The sequence below is a fragment of the Thalassophryne amazonica genome, chromosome 20, assembly GCF_902500255.1.
Source record: "Thalassophryne amazonica chromosome 20, fThaAma1.1, whole genome shotgun sequence".
NCBI lineage: Eukaryota > Metazoa > Chordata > Actinopteri > Batrachoidiformes > Batrachoididae > Thalassophryne > Thalassophryne amazonica.
The window spans coordinates 27,272,198-27,293,504 of record NC_047122.1 but is presented as its reverse complement, the minus strand read 5'-3'; the positions used below and the strand labels follow the sequence as shown (position 1 = coordinate 27,293,504).

Sequence of the window (21,307 nt, the reverse complement as noted above, 5' to 3'; positions counted from 1 at the left end):
CTCCCCCGCACCTTACAGAGGGGGAGGCATAAGTTCTCAGTATAAAATGAATCACTTCTCATCTGACCCATGACTAATTGTGGCATCATCACTCATGGCACTGCCGTCCATGGCGTCATCATTCACTACACAATGGTCCATGGCATCGGCATCCACATCGTCGCCCATGGCATCGGCATCCACATCGTCGCCCGGGGCTTCATCCACCCCAGCATCTGAGTCAGCATTAACACCAGTACCAGTTCTTTCATCCTCCTTCTTTGCCTAAAAAACAAAGAAAACCATTCATAAAAATACTATACAATAACTTCTATAGTGCCAGTCCCCTCAGCACAGTGAAGTTCAAGGGCGCTCAACCAGTCCATGTATTAATATGCAGAATCCTTAATTCAATATCTCAATTTTTACAATTCATATTTTAATTTTTCAGAGGATACTATTCAATGGTTTCAATCCTATCTTTCGAACAGAAAGCAGCGTGTTGTTGTGGATGGTGCCACATCCTCGTATCTCCCTAGTTATGTTGGTCTTCCACAAGGCTCAATATTAGCCCCTCTATTATTCTTTCTGTATAGAAATGATCTCCCTGATGTGTGCTCTGAACTAAATATGCAAATGTATGCAGATGACGCAGTAATCTTGACCCAGGGAAAGAGTGACAAAATATCTGTAGACCTCACAAATGCACTATGTAAAATACACAAATGACTACATAAAAATTGTCTTCTGCTGAAGACCAAAAACTGTATGTATGATGTTCACCAAAAGACCAATTAAGTTAGCCAGATCCCATGTTTTCTTGGAAGGGGAAGAACTGTGCTTGTGAACCAATTCAAATATCTCTGAGTGATATTAGACCCAAATCTTACATTCAAAAAACGTATCAAAAAGGTAAAATCACACTGTAAAGTTCAATCGATCTAATTTTAAACAGATAAGACCGTTTATTACAATAGATGCGGCCAAATCTTACTTAACCTTCATGTCACATATAGAGTATTGCATTACAACAGGGTCCTTTGCAGGAACAACTGTACTGAAACCAGTAGAACAATTGTACAAAAAAGCCATAAAAATATTGGACAAAAAAAAAACAAAAAACGATTTGTCATCACCATCCAATCTTAGAAAAATATAAGCTTTTAAGTTTTGAGAATTTCATGCTATTTAAAATGTGTTGTGCTGTGTACAAGTCCCTACACAATTTGGCCCCACTCCCTCTGAGGAACAATATTAACAGGAAAAGTACAATGAAATTAACACCAGATCCTCCGCTAGGTGTGATTGCGAGATCAAATTTTGAAAAACTGTCTTTGCTCAAAATGTACTCTCTATTAGGGGCAATAGCACATGGAATACTCTGCCAACGACAATCAGGTTCAGCCCCACATTTGCTTTATTCAAGACACAGCTTAAAACATGACTGAAAGATAACCAAACCTGTAATCATTACGAGTTAAAGACATGCAAAAGCAATATACTTTCATATACACGCACACAACAACACATAGGTAAGCTTATGCACACCAGCACTTTAAAGAGATACTGCAGCTGTATCGAGCACTTTACTATCACGACAAAGCACTTTAATTCAGCATCTTATAATAAAACTGACTGTACCTGTACACACCTACAACTGAATTCTACCTCAGTACTTTCCTGCACTTTATATTGAGACAACAGCATTTTAACCTCCATCTTGACCGGAACAGATTAACTCCTCCTTTATATGGCTCTGGGTTATATTAAAATATGACAGTGTATTATATTGTAAATTATCAATGTGTTTATGCTTGTTAAATGCTCTGTGTTTTATATTTTATGTCTGGAGACTACGGATGGAAATTAGTATTATGCTAAAACTGGCATATTTACGTTAAAGTGTGTGCCCTATATATATATATATATATATATTATATATATATATATATATATATATATATATATATATATATATATATATATATATATATATATATATGTGTGTGTGTGTGTGTGTCTGTGTGTGTGTGTGTGTGTACGAAGGCTGTCAATAAAGTATAGGTCCTTTTTATTTTTTTCAAAAACTATATGGATTTCATTCATATGTTTTTACGTCAGACATGCTTGAACCCTCGTGCACATGCGTGACTTTTTCCACGCCTGTCGGTGACATCATTCGCCTGTGAGCACTCCTTGTGGGAGGAGTCGTCCAGCCCCTCGTCGGAATTCCTTTGTCTGAGAAGTTGCTGAGAGACTGGCCCTTTGTTTGATCAAAATTTTTTCTAAACCTGTGAGGCACATCGAAGTGGACACGGTTCGAAAAATTAAGCTGGTTTTCAGTGAAAATTTTAACGGCTGATGAGAGATTTTGAGGTGATATTGTCCCTTTAAGGACTTCCGACGGAGTGGGACGTCGCGCAGCGCTCCCAGGCGCCGTCGTCAGCCTGTTTCAAGCTGAAAACCTTCACATTTCAGGCTCTATTGATCCAGGACGTCGTGAGAGAACAGAGAAGTTTCAGAAGAAGTCGGTTTCAGCATTTTATCCAGATATTCCACTGTTAAAGGAGATTTTTTTAATGAAAGACGTGCGGACAGGTCCGCGTGTCGGGATGCAGCCGGCGCGGTGCGGTGGCACAGGAAAAACACCTCCGTGTTGATAACCATTTGTAAAATCCAGGTGGCTTTTGATGGCTTTCAGTGGAGTGAGTATCTGAGAAATTGTTTAACAGTTGGGCATGTTCCAACTTGTCCTTAAGGCTTCCAACAGAGGTGTTTTTCCTGTGGCGGAGCGTCGTGGTGGCTGCGAGCCGACACTGCAATCCGTCCGCACGTTTTTCATTAAAAAAAAATCTCCTTTAACAGTAGAATATCCGGATAAAATGCTGAAACCGACTTCTTCTGAAACTTCTCTGTTCTCTCACGATGTCCTGGATCAATAGAGCCTGAAATGTGGAGGTTTTCAGCTTGAAACAGGCTGACGATGGCACCTGGGAGCGCTGCGCGACGTCCCGCTCCGTGGGAAGTCCTTAAAGCGACAGTATCACCCTCAAAATCTCTCATCAGCCGCTAAAATTTTCACAGAAAACCAGCTTAATTTTTCGAACCGTGTCCACTTCAATGTGCCTCACAGGTTTAGAAAAAATTTTGATCAAACAAAGCGCCAGTCTCTCAGCAACTTCTCAGACAAAGGAATTCCGACGAGGGGCTGGACGACTCCTCCCACAAGGAGTGCTCACAGGCGAATGACGTCACCGACAGGCGTGGAAAAACTCACGCATGCGCACGAGGGTTCAAGCATGTCTGACGTAAAAACATATGAATGAAATCCATTTAGTTTTTGAAAAAAATAAAAAGGACCTATACTTTATTGACAGACCTCGTATATATACTGTCTATAAACAATTGTACGTTCATTAATATGCACTGTCCCTGTCAAATAAACCAATAATGAATGAATGAATTCCAATTGTCAACACAGCCGAGTGACAGTTACACTATGGAGGGAAGGTGAGCCCAAACAGATAGGTTTTAAGATGTTTGCGGAAAGAGAATACAGAATGTGAGGAACGGATTGAGAGAGAGAGAGAGATTGCTCCAAAGAGCTGGGGTGCATGTGAGCCGGTCACGGTCTTTACTCTTGAAACGTCAACACTGGACCGGGATTTGATTGAAGGGAATGACTAGGTGTGGCCATGGTGCTAGTACAAGTCACCTGTGAGTTGCTGATGCCATAAAAGTTTAACTACTTACCCTCTTTGCTGCATGGCGCAGTGTTTCAGTTAACGCATCATCGATAGCATCTGGTAAAATTTCCATCTTGTTGCTGAAGGCTTCTGTCACAAAAACAAAATAAAAAACGGTCTTGTATTTTCCTCTTTTTTAACTGGAGAAACGATAAAATTCTTTTTAATTGCTAACTAAAATTAAATGATGCAGTGAGACACCTTGATAACTTACTCTTCAAAACTCTAGAGAGTGAGAGGCTGCAGGGCTTTCTTCCCTTTCCATCCTTTATGGCTGACGCCAGCCCACAACCGCCACATCCCAATTTCACCAAGCATCGTCCTGGCAAAGGAGTTCAGCATTGATCCAGATAGCTGTTTCAGCAGATTCACCTATGACAGAGTAAAAAGAAGTATGTGTGCAATGGCAATATGCAACTTTCATGAAAATAACCACTTCTGCAAAAGTGTTAGGAACAATAATTTACCACTATCCTCCTAAACTCCTGGTCCTCCAGCGTTTTGCTGAATTGGTCGGTAGGCCTACTAAAGTATCCCTGAGAATGAAAAGTTTCGGAAAATTAAGCAAGTTATAAAATATAAGTGTTAAGAAAGAAAATACAGGAATGACTTTATTTAAATTTACAACAATACCAATTCACCAGCCTTATCAATCAATATAAAGATTGATAAGGCTGGTGAATTATGTAGTTAATAGAACGTCCCCTCAACGTAAGTACAACGTTCCAAAGAAACGTCCAAAAACTGTAACAAGTAAACGTTCCTGATGGAAGTTGCCAGGAGGTGGACAGAACGTTCCTAATTGTGCAACGAAAATGTAACCTCCCAGCAATGTTGCAAGGACGTTCTGTGTTAGCTGGGATAAATGCAGGTGATTTTATTACGTCCTTGGCGGACATAATTAACTTTTGCTGTAAATGTTTTGAATTAGTTTCTTACACATACAGTAAAATAAGTTTAGAGTCAACATTTTGCAAAAATTCTATATTATGGCAATAAAATGCTGTGACAAAAATAAATAACGTACTTAAAAATTAAAATTTGTAGTTTTATTTGTAGTATTTTTTAAATGTCGGTCTAAAGAACTGAGTTGAAGGATTCCCAAGTGATTAATGTAATTTTTTTTAAGTTACACTTTTATGATAGTGTAATATTCTGTCAGAATAAAACATTTAGAAACAATTGTGCGACAAAAATATATTGAGAAACTGCATTTTTAAATAATCTTTTTTAAATCAAGAAAAGTGATCATGTTTTTAAAGTTTTTACTTATTTATTTATTTTATTTTTTCCCCATAACAAAATAAAATGATCAACTGAGAATGTTAACTTGGATGAGCAAATAAGCATCTTGGAGTTGTTTGTCTTTCAGCTATTCCCGTTTGTTCAGGGTCGTCACAGCTGATCCAATAGACATCCACAGTGGGATTTGGCACAATTTTGAGACTGGCGACAGTTTCTGATAAAACTCCAGTTAGATCTGGAGACACACCCGCAGCTGCTGGGATTCCTAAAGAACCTTTCACACCGGACCAACATAGAGTTGCATAATGCGGCGTAGACACTACACTGAGCTTATGCAGCCCAACGTGGCAATAGCCTGAGGGACGCAAAGGGGTCTGCGAAATGGATGCAAAAAATTAAACGTGTAATTTTTTTCACGGACTTTCGGCAAAGAGCACTGGATGCAGTGTTCCGCGTAACTCTACACAACGCTCCGCTACTGTATGAAAATCTACACAACACTGCGCTACTGTACACCATGATTCTGCAACTGTATAGAACCCTACACTGGGGCAAAAAATCCTTTTCGTTTTTTTTATCAGTACATACCTGCATTGCTAGATTTTATTCATCCCATTAGACTTTGCTGGCAGTGAAACTTCAAAACCACAGAAGATAAAGAGGCGGGCCGGCCAAGCTTCCACATTCACTAACTACTCATGGACAGATCACCAGCGAGAGGACATGTCTACATCCACTCATGGATGGATAGCACACACGATCACCGGTTGCAACTCCGCAGTGCTTTCACCTCCTCAAGTTCTCTCACGATTGTGGCACGTTAAATAACGTCCATTAACTCCTGCTCACGGACCGATCACCAGTGAGAGGACATGTCTCTGTCCAGTATAACTCCTCATAGATGGATCGCCAGCGAGAGGACATGTTCACTGTCCACTCCTCATGGACAGATCCCTGGCTGCAGCTCTGCGGTGCTTTCACCTCCATAAGTTCTCTCACGATTGTGGCACATTAAATAAAGTCCATTAACTCCGGGAAATAAGTTATTCTGACTTTTTCCAATGTATCAAATCCATCTGCGTGTCCAGGCAGTTTGTGAAAACAGCGTCATGGAGCCAAGCTTCTGCCACCTGTGCACAAGAGGTTTTTTCTGCGTGCAACTTACGTAGCCATTCGTGGCAACTCTACGCAACTCTACGCAGGCCCGGTGTGAAAGGGGCTTAATCAGTCTCCCAGCTGACCAACTGCTGAAATCTGACGGGATCAGAAGCACAGCGGAACGGCTGTGCATCCAAACATCTTGAAGACTGTTAAAAACTCAAAGAAAACAAAGAATAGAAACCAATGTAAGTGAAGTCGAGACTATGATGGGCTGTAAACAACCTGCACCAGTTTTTGCTTATTTAAATATTTTGACGGTAAAGAGACTTAAATTAGCAGGTTATAGAAAGCCCTGCTGTTTTCAAGTAAACCACATATTTTACATTTCTGATCACATTCTCTCTTTGTAGGCCATATTTATCTGAATGATGAAACTGTGATTTATCTGAATGTTTAAAGTATAATAACATGATATTTAAATGTTCTTGAGTAAAATATGGAGTTCCTCAAGGTTCTGTTTTTGGTCCCTTGTTATTTTCTTACTTTTTCAGCACCTTTTGATCATAAATTGTTATGGAACCATGACTAAAAATTTTTGATAATTTAAATCTCATTTCATCATGACTTTATTGTCTTTGTGTTCAAGTTTGGCAGATTCTGTGATGCTGCACTAACAGATGAAACAGTGCCACCACCAGGAAGCAGAGGCAGAGCAACATGCTCTTTTTAGCCAATAGGAGACAAAATCACTGTCAAAAGAAAAACAATCAATAAAGCAAAATGTTTATTGATGATTAAGTTGATCATAGAACAAGTTGAATCAGACTCGAATGACAGTTTTTACTTGGCGCGTGAAAGACCCTGTTCAGGACACTGTTAGCATACGGCAACAATAAAACCAGGAGCCGAGCCAGAGGAGGTGGAACCATGTTTCCAGTCAAAGATAGTAACAGATGTTTCAGGTGTAATTCCACCAAGGTGCCAGATGGAGACGATAAGCACATGGATGGGCAGATACACGCACAGTTACACACTCCCTCATATGCACACACAGACACACATACAGAGTTTATAAATCAGGCACAAAGCCGATGGTTTCAATGTTTTGCTGTTTTTCGTTCTTGCTCGCGTGCCATCTGGAGGTCTGTAATCAAAGCAGATGTTCAGAGTGTGTGAAGATAAAAGTGTGAGCACATGCAGCCACTTGGACAGCGACACACCTGACCAGAGTGCATGGGATCTCTCTGCCCCTGGCTCCGCCCTTGGTGACGCCATGGCCAGCAGAACTTGTCCATGTTACACTGCAAGAAGAAACACCTGCTGTTTGAAAATGAAACCACAAAGCTGCTTCCTCACACAAACGCTCAGCACTTATGCTGCATTCAATTGCATGTCAGAGGTTGTTAATATTGTAAATATTCAGGAAAAGGTTTTCCTGTTTACTGTTCACTGTCTGCGCCACCACATTGCGTGGCAACCTTGGTCTTACGGATCCTACCCAAATTTTCAACTTGGAATTCTAACTTGAATGGCCATTCATGTGATGCCTTGGCGTTTGCTCTGCCCCCTCCCTTCCTGTTCCTCCAGGCACCGCATCACGGAGCTGATTCTTCACACCTACCAGAAATCAACCACCACCTGTACTTAAACTCTGGTCATGCCTCTATCGCCAGAAACTCAGTTCTGCCTGTGTGGTACGTGGCCTCAGTGATTCCTTGTCACTTCTCTGTTCATGCTCAGTTCTGACTCCGTGCCTTCTGTTTTTTTGGTGGCTTTATTTGTTTGTGTCCACAGCATTGCTGCCACCTGTCAGCTCCGTCACGGCTGCCTGGTTCTGGTTCTGTTGTCATCCACCATCTAGGGTGCAGGTTTCTTTGTAAAGATCAAATCCACCAGGTGATTTCACTAATGAACTCATCCTGTCTGCTGTTAATCAGTGAAATCACCAGCAGGTCAAAGTGTCATCATGTTGGAGAAAAACATGGAATCTGACGTACAACAGCAGTGGTGCCCTAGTACTTATATTACTGTAGCAGTCTTTACATTTCTACTTCCTGATGGCCTTCATTTGATCATGTGATGGTTGTGGATTGTCACATGACTCACTCACAGCCATCATGTAATCATCACATGATGCGTGTGTCACTGATTTTCAGGCAGAAATCTAATTTTGAGCAAAATACGATAGTAAAAAATTTCAGAAAAAGCGTAACAGCACTTGCATTACATCACAAAGCATGTTCACATGCTGACATCACTGAGGGCAAAGTTACTTTGTTTTGTTGTTTCTGGAAAAAACTGTGAGGAAGATTAGAATGTGATGTCGGTTAACATGCCTGCACTTCCTGTTTTGTCCGATCTGATAGAAATTGACACGCTGTGGATCTCTGTGTTCCAAACTTTCATGATCCCGGTTGGTCCTTATCCTCCGTCACCCCCTTGTGATTGTTCCTGGTGTTATTGTTATGTGTCGGACGCAGCTCGGAGAACCGACCAGCGTTTGAAGGACCCAGTATGAAATAAGCAGAGCACGGTACAAAGGCTAACTGAATTTAATACATAACAGTGATAATATAATAACAAAAAGGTGCGGCCTGGCGTGGTGCACTCCCAGCAGCGCTAACGGTCCGGAGCCAGAAGCTGTTTCGGACCCAAGGACCCCGCCGACACCCCCCAGGTGGCCGCAACAACCGAGTCTGTGAAAGAAGGAACCATTATGTGAGTCCACACTCTACACACAGAACACTTAAAGGTGTACAAACAGCAAACACTTCCTGGCTTGATTACGGATCAGCTTCCCAACCTGCAGGCATGGAACATCCAGTTCACAAAACTCCACCGCAGTGGAAGCTGATACATGACTAACATACAGCTCAATACAATAAGGTGTGAGGGACACCACATTTACTGAATGTATAACTGTTAGTCACAAAATCCAACGTACCTCAGGAAGTGTGCTGACGAGCGTGAGACCTCACCCCCTCCTCTTTCACAGACCGTGCATCAAACCTGACATTCTCAGCGTCCGCTGCTGATGAGATGGCTCCCAAGACGACGATCTCACCCGTCTGGTCACAAGGTCGAGTCTCTGGCAAATACACACTGTGCACTCCAGTCTTAAATGCCAACATGCTCCAATCCATCCAGATGCACCTCAGCTGTGAGTCCTGACGAGTCGCAGGTGATCAGGGTGAGGTCCTGACAGCCTCAGCAACACAGCCACTCAGTCCCAAATGCACACCACCTGGGAGGAAAACAAAAAGACAAACAAACCGGCAGCCAGGCCCCCCCAGCCATACAACAGTTATTTTAAGTTTCCTGTGGGTTTTCATGTCTGTGTGCTGTCCTTTTCCTTGTATGTCCTTGGTGTTTATTACCTCTGAGGAGTTGGGTGTTATGTTTTTGCCCCGTTTGTCTGTTTGTGTAACCTGTAACCCACAATTTTTTTATATATCATTATGATTTTTTTTAGAGGATTCATATCCTGATAGGCAAGAACTGATTCAGTTTTCAAGGTTAAAGTCAGGAATAATCTTGGAAAATTGGAAAAATCCCTATCCTTTAACATTGAATGAATTTTCAAAAATGTGTCAGAAACCAGATGCCAAAAAGCAATGACAAATTGTGTATAGTAGAGATAACCGATGTTCTGTGAAAATGATCTGAAAAAGTAAAAAAAACAAGCAAACCTGACAAGACCACAAAAAAATAAATAAAATAAAATAAAAAAACAAGCAAACCTGACCAGACCACAAAAATAAATAAATAAATTAAATTAAATAAAATTTGATTCAAGTGCATGAACTAAATACATATTGCTGACATTTGGTCACATCTAATTTAGCTTCTGAAAAGCCACTTTTAACAGAACTTTGACCTTGAAATTGTTTTCCAAGGTCAAAATTTTGTGGAATTGGAAACTAGTGTTGGTGGAGGTTTGCACTCTACAAGTGTGGTGCTCAAGTTTAAATGTTCTGCAGGTCAGTTCCTGAGTTATTGTAGTCTGGTTTTATTGTGTTTCATTCCTGGTTGTTTTATAACGGTTGTGTTTCTATATTTATTGTAGTTTGTTCTTGTTTTATTTTAGTCGTCTTGGTTTCCTTGTGTTTTTTCCTTGTGTTTGTGTTTCTTTTCTTCCTGTGTCTCTCTCCAGCTGTTGTCTATAATTACTCTCACCTGTCATCCATTTGTGTGATTACCTCCAGTGTGTATTTATACCCCTTTGCTCCTCCTGTGTGTTACTTGAATGTTTGTACTTTGTTGCTTTCTTCTAGCCATTTCTTCTTGTGTTTCCCAGTGATGGTCTTCTTGTTGCCAACCTTTATTTTCCTTTTGTGACTGTTTGATCTTACTTGCTTTTTGGACACTTTTGCTGTTAATTGCCTCTCGTGGTTTTGGACCTTTCTCTGCTTCTCTATCCGCTTTCTTGCCTATCCCCTCATGGACACACTGATGCCAGTTGTGGACTGCTCTTCTGTATGCCAACCTTTGACCTGCCCCACTCATTACTGTCTTTGAACTTGCTACTCTTATCTCTGGATTGGGGTCTGAACCATCCTTCCTCATGTGACACAAACACATGGATTTTATACATATATACATACATATATATATATATATATATATATATATATATTTAAATCGAAGTTCTTAACGTGTTTTTGTTTTTATTACCAGAACAGTGATTCTGCGTCTCTTCAGGCGCTGGCACAAACCTGGAAGTCGACTGAGTTGGATGTTGTTTGATTCAGAGGTCATGACCTGCACATAAAACAAAACACTTTATTGTGATTTTTAATTTAGACATAAATTAACAACAATATTTGTTTTATTTAGTGCTTTCCAAAGAACTGTCACAGTGTTCCTTAAAACAAAATAAAATGAATTAAAAAACAACTAAAAATACATAAAAACAGCTTATCAAAAATGGAGTCATAAAAATAAGAAAACAAAAAAGGCAACCAAAGTTTGATTATAGGTTCCTATATAAAGGACCAAAAGAAACGTAAATCACTCATTCACTCATCCTGAACCACTTAACCGGGACTGGGTCGTGGGGACAACAGCTCCAGCAGGGGACCCCAAACTTCCTTTTGCCAGGCCACATTAACCACCTCTGACTGGTGAGTATCGAGGCGTTCCCAGGCCAGTGTGAAGATATAATCTCTCCACCTAGTCCTGGGTCTTCCCCAGGGTCTCCTCCCACCTGGATGTGTCTAGAACACCTCCCTAGGGAGGTGCCCATGGGGCATTCTTACCAGATGCCAGAGCCACCTCAGCTGGCTCCTTTCAACGCGAAAGAGCAGTGGCTCTACTCTGAGATCCTCACGAATGGCCGAGCTTCTTACCTTATCTCTAAGGGAGACACCAGCCACCCTCCTGAAGAAACCTATTTCGGCCGCTTGTATGCACAATCTAGTTCTTTCAGTTATGACCCAACCCTCATGACCATAGGTGAGAGTAGGAAAGAAGATTGACCCAGACTTAACTGAATTTGGACTGGGACCAAATGTTATCCCAGCAGAGTAAATTTTACTCTGCAGAATTTACTGTGTACTAGACCAAATTTTATGTTGACCACAAAAGTCTGATTTTACCAGAAGCCAAGGTCTTTGTCATAATTACAACTGTGATCCTTTCAAATACTTGCAACATTGCAAAAGAGTAAAATATATACATATATTATGAAAATCAGAAGTCCAGATTGTCTGCAGGTCATATATCAAACTTGTCAGGTCAGAAACAGGAAGCAAACTAATCAGTTTTTCTGTGCAGAAGAACAAACTTCTATTTATCACTAAGAGACTCGAACAGCAATGATGATCAGCCAGTCAGGGCTGACTCTCGGTCACTTCTGAGATCTGACAGGACCTGCTACCAGCAGTAGCAAAAAAAAAAAGCATGGCTCCACCCTGTGCTTACCTGGTGCAGTGTGGATGTTGGTGTGATGTCAGGTAGGCTGCAGCTGACGGAGCAGAGAAGCATCAACAGCAGCAGCAAAAATTGCAGCTGCATTCTGCATCGCCTGTCAATCAGCAAAAAACTAAACAAACACAGAGTGACTAAACCACATTAAGCCTCTTAATCTGCTTTAGACGTCACATGACCGACTAGTCGGTGACATTGCCCTGTTCTGCTCATCATCTGTATATTTCTATGCAGGCAATCACCTCTTTAGGCTCCACCCTCAGGCGGCTTTGAACCAGCTGAAATGTCTCAGTCCAACCACAAAACTCTAATTTAGTGGATGATTTGTAATCTGGACTAAGCAGCCTAACAGAATCTTAATGCAGAAGCCTGGCGTGAAATCCACTCTGTCACAGTGTTTAAATTCACAATATTCAAAAAGTTAAACATTCAACATTCTCCCAAAGTTGAGGTGTTTTTAACTCCCAACCATGTACATGATCAGGCATAAGATTATTATGCAGATATATTGGATACATTAGGCAGCAAGTTAACATTTTGCCCTCCTAGGTGACGTATTGGAAGCAAGAACAAAGGGGATGCATAATGATTTGAGTGACTTTGACAACTGAGTCAGAGCATCTCCAAAACTGCAGCTTTTGTGGGAAGATCCCAGTCTGTAGTGGTCAGTACCTACAAAAAGTGTTCCAAGGAAGGATAACCAGTGAAAGGGTGAGAGGGTTGCAGGAAGCTCACTGATGTTTGTTGGACTATGTGGTCCAGTCCAACAAAAGGATGGGCTGCTAACATCTTGGTGCCAGAAACCACAGCACACCTTCAGAGGTCCAGTAGAGTCGATGCCTCCATGGGTCGGGCTGTTTTGGTGGGAAAATGGCAGAGGTGCGACAAAGTCACCATCAAGTCACTCTCAAGTCATGAATCAGCAAGTCTCAAGTCAAGTCTAAGTCATAATGACCACCAATTGTTTGCAAGCTGACTTGAGACTTGACTTGGGACTTGCAGATTGATGACTTGAGAATGATTTGACCGTGACTTCATCCCACCTCTGGAAAATGGGCAGCTGTTGATTGACTGCTCACACCTGCCTGAACTGTAGATGAGTAACAAATGGAAAATGTGCAGTACTCCAGGTTCTGAGGACCAGGGTTGGGAACCACTGCTAAGAGTGGAGTCAGCATCAGAACAACACGCAAAGAGGCGAGTGTAAAGGCTACGGTTGCGTCTCCAGAGATTTCTTATGGACAAGCTCAGCGGACTATCATTTTGCAATAGTTTATGTCAGGGTCATAGGTCCAAGGTGAAGGTCAAATCAAAGGTCGTTGCCTAAATTATATTAATTACCAGGAAGTAGATGAGATAGTGAAACGTGACTTTCTGTTGTCTTGGAGCAAACAAATGTATCAGACCTCTGATGTCAAGTAAAGGCAAAAACTATCTGGTGGCAGTGAGATGCTGCCATCTGCTGGATGTTTGAGCATCGACTCTAGAAAAACCACAAACTGGAATTGGGCTGGGATTAAGCTTGCATTGTTCTCATTATGAGGGAGCGACACTGTCGGAGCATCACAGTGGAAACCTCACACCATGTGCCACAAGAAGTGTTTTTTTTTTTTTTTGTCATCTCTCATTCTACTCTTGGAAGATGTTAAAATTATACCTTTGGAGAGTTAAATTCAACACAACAGGAAGGACTCAGAGTTGTTTTTTATTGGGAGGAAAGAGGAAGTCACTGGAGGCATGCAGCTATATGAAGACTCTTTATTTAACAAAAACAAACAAATCTGAGACCTGAAGACAGAAAGACAAGAAGAGCATGCAGACAAGTGTGTGTGTTTGTTTCTCTCTCTGTGAGGATAGTGTCATTTCTAAACTAACACCTTTTCAGATCTAATGGTTCAAATGTGGGTTTAGGGTAAGTTCCTGTCAGTGTGAAAGCCCCCAAACCTTGTATCTGTGTGTGTGTGTGTGTGTGTGTGTGTGTGTGTGTGTGTGTGTGTGTGTGTGTGTGTGTGTGTGTGTGTGTGTGTGTGTGTGTGTGTGTGAGAGAGACTTCAGCTGAAATAATGACATTTATTTCCCTTTAATACATATTTTTAAAATTATGAGGTCTGATAACATTTTAGATGACAGATTCAGTAAACATTATGACAAAGGATAACATGATCATGTGACCTCACTGTGCCCAATCACATGTTGGTGCATCATGTTTAGAAAAAGTAAAAATGAAGCTCATTCAGTGTTGTTGTTGATTTAACTTCAGATACACATCAGATACACATTCACATGAGACAAAAACACAAGAACAAATTCATTTGCTCATGATGTCATTGATATATCAGATGACCTCCAACTTGAGGTCATGACCCCGGTGTTGGGAAGTAATGGGTGTGTGAGTCAGTGAGCATCTCACGAGTACAGAAGGACAGATGAGGGAGTTCAGTAGCAGCGCAGGAAAAAAGGTGTTGCAGGCAGTTCCTCTCAGGGCAGTCACACAATCGGCCGATCCGAGGGCCGTGTTTCATCGCACATCGCTCGCCCACATCACACTGAGAGAGAGATAGAGAGAGAGAGAGAGACAGACAGAGCTGTTATGATATTCTGTTTTTAATTTTTTCATCAGGAGCTGAAATATCTGATAGAAACAATAACTATCAGCGTACAATCTGCCAGTAAGTATATATTCATTTATGTATACTGCAGGCCAACAAACTGTGCAATACTTTTGACAAATATACTTAACTATACACTCACTGGGCTTATTGTACACACTGCATGTATTATATTTATATCCTTCTTACAATGTAAATAGAGTTTCTCTATTTTTCATTCTCTTGATTTGTCATGCCTAAGTATTCGTGTTTACTTTCTATTTCTACAAATTTTACTTTGCCGTAATGTTGCACAATTTCTTTCTTGTCTTATCTTATTCATGACATTCTGCACCTCAGCCAAAATATAAAAAAATTTGATCATTAAACAAGTTTGTCTTGGCTCCACCCAATTTAACAGATTTAGCTCAGAATGTTTAAATCCAATAAAAATGAACATTTTTCTAAAGTTTCATGAAAATGAATTCATTCATTTTTCTTTTGTTTTTTTTTTTTTTTGTCAGCAAACCTGAAACAAACAAACAAAAAGTAATTATTTGCACAGAAACATACTCAGCCAAACCTCAAAAACTGACTAATAATAATAATCACAATAAAGATGATAATAATCATAATGATAATTATTGGGAGAAAAAACAAACAAATAGATGAACAGTTTTGGATTAAACTCCATGAAAACCTTCAGTTTGATGTGGAAGAGGAATTCATGAAAGAATCACTGTGGAAGAGAATCATCACACACTAGAAGCTGTATGACTGTCAGCTGTCAATCACTTTCTCACCCGAGGGATGACGCTGGCCTTCTTCTCCACAGAGAGCGCCGCCCTGCTGTCAGCTTCATGCAGGACACCCTGCAGAGTTTCAGCCTGAAACACAGTTAGTGTTTTAAATTCTTCAGGGGACATCACAGCAACCTTTGTTCAACTGCACTAAAACTTCAACTGAAAGCAATCTGGCCCAGCCTCAATTTAAACCTAAAGTAAGCTGACTCGCCCTCAACCTAAACCGAAACTGAACTGGTTCGCATTCAACTTAAGCCTAAAGTAAACGGGCTCACCCTTACCCTTAACCTAAACCAAAGGTAAACTGGCAAATAAACTGGCTTGTCCTCAGCCTAAACCTAAAGTAAACTTAAAATAAACTAGCTTGCCCTCAATTTAAATCTAAAGTAGCTGGCTGTGCCCTCAACCTAACTTAAAATAAACTGGCTCGACCTAAACCTAAAGTAAACTGGCTCACGCTCAACCTAAACTTAAAATAAACTGGCGTACCCTCAGCCTAAACCTAAAGTAAACTTAAAATAAACATCTTTGTGCCTCAATTTTAAACCTAAAGTAAGCTGACTCGCCCTCAACCTAAACCGAAACTGAACTGGTTCGCATTCAACTTAAGCCTAAAGTAAACGGGCACCCTTACCCTTACCTAACCCAAAGGTAAACTGGCAAATAAACTGGCTTGTCCTCAGCCTAAACCTAAAGTAAACTTAAAATAAACTAGCTTGCCCTCAATTTAAACTCTAAAGTAAGCTGGCTTGCCCTCAACCTAAACTTAAAATAAACTGGCTCGACCTAAACCTAAAGTAAACTGGCTCACGCTCAACCTAAACTTAAAATAAACTGGCTTACCTCAGCCTAAACCTAAAGTAAACTTAAAATAAACTATCTTGTGCCTCAATTTAAATCTAAAGTAAACTGGCTCGCCCTCAACCTAAACTTAAAATAAAACTGGCTTGCTGTCAACCCAACCTAAAGAAACTTAAAATAAACTAGTGCGCCCTCAATTTAAACATAAGTAACTGGCTAATCCTCAACCTAAACCTAACATAAACTGGCTCACCCTCAACTTAAAGTAAACTGGCTCACCCTCACCTAAAACTAAAGTAAACTGACTCACCCTCATCCTCAACCTAAAGTAAACTGGCTCACCCTCAACCTAAAACTAAGTAAACTGGCTCACCCTCACCTTCAACCTAAAGTAAACTGCTCACCCTAACCTAAAACTAAAGTAAACTGACTCACCCTCATCCTCAACCTAAAGTAAACTGGCTCACCCTCAACCTAAAACTAAAGTAAACTGGCTCACCCTCACCTTCAACCTAAAGTAAACTGGCTCACCCCTCTACGTCAACTAAAGTAAACTGGCCCGCCCTCAACCTAAAACTAAAGTAAAGTGGCTCGTCCCCAAACCTAAACTTAAAGTAAACTGGCTTGCCTTCAACCTAAGCCTAATGTAAGCTGGCTCGCCCTCAACCTAAAATAAAATAAACTGGCTTGCCCTCAACCCAAACCTAAAATAAACTTAAAATAAACTAGCTCGGCCTCAATTTAAACCTAAAGTAAATTGGCTCACCCTCAAACTAAACTTAAAATAAACTGTCTCAGCCTCAACCTAAACCTAAGGTAAAGCTTGGCCATGCCAATAAAACACATGCATGCACACACACACACACACACACACACACACACACACACACACACCACACAACACACACACACACACCACACACACACACACACACACACACGTGTGTGTGTTGGCATGCACAGACAGACAGACTGATTGATTGAGAACAAAACCTGATTTTTATTTCTGTAACTCCGGATCATTTTATAAACCTGTAGGATTAAACAATTAATATTTGTTGTTTAGTCTGTTCATAAACTGAAACCAAACACAAATGTGATTTTCAAATTTAAACAATTTTTTAAATTTAAAATGCTAAAAGAACAAAAAGGAGCAAAAAAAATTAAATGTTTTTTTAAATATAAATACAACATTTATAATGAAAGTAAGAATTAAATATCACCACTGTAAATCAGAAATAAAATTAATTAAATTCCATCATCTTCATTTAGCTTGTTAGACTGAAGCAGTCATCATTAGATGCCTTTGTTGCCAGTAATTCAAATTTTAACACCCTCATTAAAATGTTTTTTAATTTATAATATTTTACTATTAATAATATGTTTAATAATTTTCCTTTGGTAATTAATCTTTGTCCATCTGCTAACCCAGAATTTGGAGTGACCAAAAATATTTAATAGCATTAATGAGCTGAAATGCTTCTTGATGCTTTTCAATATGACATTCTTTTTAAACAAGCATCATTAGTAAACAACATTTACAGCTTATTTGTAACTTTTTCAACATAAATGATTTATAAACAAATATTTTAACTTGATCTTCCAAAATTAAGCTTCAATTAATAAACTAAAAGTCCCTGAATTTGATGAGAGGTCTCACTGATTCACTGAGCAATTGCATAATACTATAATAATACCTTGAATTTATTAATTAAATTCAGCTTCATTAAATTTTTCAATTTAAATAAATTGCAATTTTGATTCTATGTAATATGGCCCTGCGACAGACTGGAATCCTGTCCTGGGTGTCCCCGCCTCGCACTCTATGACTGCTGGGATAGGCTCCAGCCCCCCGCGACCCTTAATTGGACTAAGCGGTAGAAGATGGATGGATGGATGTAATATGGCAACATCTCCACTTGAATTTATATTTTAATATCTTTATTACATATTTACAATTTAAACAGATCTAAATTTAATTTTACATTTGAATTGAGTTGTTGTGATGATTTATGTATAAATGTCGCAGTTTATTTCCTGATAATTTGTCATTAATCTTCTGTATCATTATATTAATTTTGATTAACATGCAAATTTTATGAAAACTATAAAGTCCACACTGACCAGTTCCCTGAATCCCAGGATGGACTCATCCAGCAGCGAGGGCAGCTGGTTGTCCTCTGGCCTTTGACCCTGGCAGAATGATGTCAGCACAGACAGACAGAAAGACAAGTAGACCACCGTACGGACGCTGTCCATCGTGTCTGCCCACAGAAATCAGAATCATCAAATTCAAATTTGAAAGTGTGGATTATTTTTAAAAATGAAAATAAAGACTCACATTCCAAAGTGTGCTGATGACGCCACGTTACGCTTCCTTCTTCTTTCTGGAACTTCAGCTGCAGCTTCTTCTTCCTCACTGACTCCACCTGCATTTATATGCTCAGAGAGTCCGCCTCCTACTGTCAATCAAACATTATTCATGCATTCAGCGCTGATGGATGATAATTGCCACTCATTAATATTCATCAGGATCACAATATTTAGCCTGCATCAGTCAAAGGTCGCACAGTGACAGCTGGAGGTCACAATGTGTGTTTGTCAGATGTTAATGTTTGTTTTTACAGAATAATTTAGTATGTCTGATGAGTTTAAAATGTATAGCAGCTTCCAGGGGCCAAACACAAAAAACATTTCTCAATAAACAAACAAAAAATTGAATGGAAAATAGAAGAGCACTCAGAGAGCAAATCCCTCCACCGGAGTAAGAGTCAGCAAAAACATTCTCATTATCATCAGGTCATTGTGATGTCATAACGTGAGAAACTAAAAGAAAGACACAAAGGACATATTCGTTATGATGGTATCAGTAAATGTTAGCTTTAAAAAAAAATACAAACTCTGACCTCTGCCCCTTCAGAAACTTCACATCCTTTAATCCATCTGCCAGTTGTTAGGATATTTTGAAGCAAAACAAACAGAATGACAACGTAACATCAACCTCCGCTGAAGTTAGGTATAACCTACGAGCAAGGTTTAACCCTGACCCAGCCAATGAGCAAGTGTTAATCCTGGCCCAGCCCACAAATGAGGTAAATTTAACCCTGATCTTGTATCACAGACCGAACGGTCCCCCCTAAAAACTGGTCCGCCCTGCCTTCACTGTGCATGCATGCATTTGGGACCACAGCAGCACATCTGAGACAGACTCTCTACACCCAAAGCGATCAAATGAATTTATGTGATTATTAAGCATCAGATGACAAAAGGTGCCCTGACACTTGCACGACTTTGATCCGCGCACTTGCATGCACATTGTTGTGACAATCCCACCCGCTGTGTTCCCAGCTGGACGCTGTGCTTTATTCCACTGGCTGCCACACCCTGTGCGTTGGACGCTGTGTATATAAAATAAATTATTTTGTAGTGGATTAATAATTTTCTGTCCAAGTTGGCTGTTGAAAATGGCTCATCATCGCTTCCGGAATCCCAGAGGAGCGCTCCAGCTGCTGTTTTTTATCACGCACGCGCTTAATGAGGAGAATGTATTTGGAACCATCTAAAAGGTAATTATTGTCATGTTTATATTGTAATGGCTTGGTAAAACAGTTGCATGTTCATCCCTTCTTGTGTGCAGCTGTAAAAGTATGTTTATGATAGATTTAACATCTCGTTATAATCGTTCAGACGAGCTGTGCTCTGATGCGGTGCGTTGACTCAATCACTCGCACTCACACGAAGTGTTTTTGACTTGCTTGCGTAATGTTCACGTGAAGTTCACGTAATTAATGTGTCATGGAGATTTTGAACATTTCAAAATTTTCTTTGCGCACTTGCACGAAGCTGTACCCAGTTTACAATGTGTTTGAGATGAGTTTACTATCGTGCACGGCAGCGTGTGCAAGTGCATGGATCAAACTCATGCAAGTGTCAGGGGGGCCTATTAAATCATTCTAAAGTCAGTTTTAAGCAGAAACAAGGCGATAAATGGCGAGTCGTTACAGACGCTCTGAAATGACGCAGGCGCCGCAGCTGCTACTGTGCTGTCTGATTGGTCCGCCATCTTTTATTATGAAATAATGCTGAATTTATGTGGAAATGAATGTTGTACAAAAGCTTCAGATATTTGTCGCTGAGATAGATGATGACTGGAGTGCAGTTTGAAGCAGAAAACGAGTGACTTGCTGGTGATGCTCAGAAAATATGCTGCTGAGCTTTGAAATGACGGCTATGCAGTGAAGGCAGGACGGACCGATTTTTAGGGAGGACTGTTCATTCGGAGAGACCGGACCACAAGTGAAATGTAACTCTGACCCGGTGTTCTGCCGAGATGAACTCCCCCGTCACGTTGAGTTCCCCCACAGAAGAAAACCCAATTTTTTCAATTTAAGAAAGTAACGATTTACATGTACACACTGTCTTTAAAGCAGAACATTGTTATTAGATGACGAGGAGTTCATCTTGATGGGGAGATGCACATGCGCACTTGCGCAGTAAAGAGGGGTAGTCCAACTCAAAGGGTGAGGCATTAAAGTCTGGAGTAGAGAGAGATGTGCATGCACAGTTGCGCACAGTGGAGCTCATTTCGACTGTTAGTTCATCTCAGTGGGTAGGGGTGCATGGCATATGCGGTAGACGGTATAAATGATATTAATTTGTTCTATGGTGGAGATTTGGACTCCACCAACAAATCGCGATAACACTTGTTGCTGCAAGCACAGAGACCACAAAGCAGGAGTAGCTGGTTAAGAAACAGTGCGCCCTTCAAGCTCTATACCAGTTTTTAAATTCTGTTAACAGGCCTACTATAACGTGAATTATCATGAATCATTTCTGCAATTTTTTGTGAATTTTATAGTCATATTTGGTGCGCGCTTTTGCAGGGAGCCGCAGCAAAATGTCTAATTTCCTCATTCAGTTCAGTCTTGGGGGAGGAGAAGCAGAGAAGAAGAAAAAACAGGCTTTCCCGTTTATCACTGGTGGAAACGCACGACCCAGTCAGGATCAACAACCCATGTGGGGTGGTCTCTAAGGACTTTCTGGACAAAACGCCACCAAAGGCAGACAACTGTACTAACACTGTCTCTCCATGCCTCCAGTTGGACAGAAGCAGGAG

The 21,307-nt window shown here is 40.5% G+C and overlaps 1 protein-coding gene across 1 annotated transcript; it reads right to left on the bottom strand.

Moving 5' to 3' along the window:
* Positions 1-14,056: 14,056 nt before the first annotated feature.
* On the bottom strand, positions 14,057-19,468 carry cart4 (cocaine- and amphetamine-regulated transcript 4). Its single transcript, XM_034161466.1, is given in 6 exon segments — positions 14,057-14,456; positions 14,458-14,481; positions 14,483-14,545; positions 15,391-15,474; positions 18,316-18,455; positions 18,533-19,468. Coding segments are annotated over 6 exon segments (426 nt in total). The 5' UTR covers positions 18,627-19,468; the 3' UTR covers positions 14,057-14,435.
* Between the last annotated feature and the right edge of the window lie 1,839 nt (positions 19,469-21,307).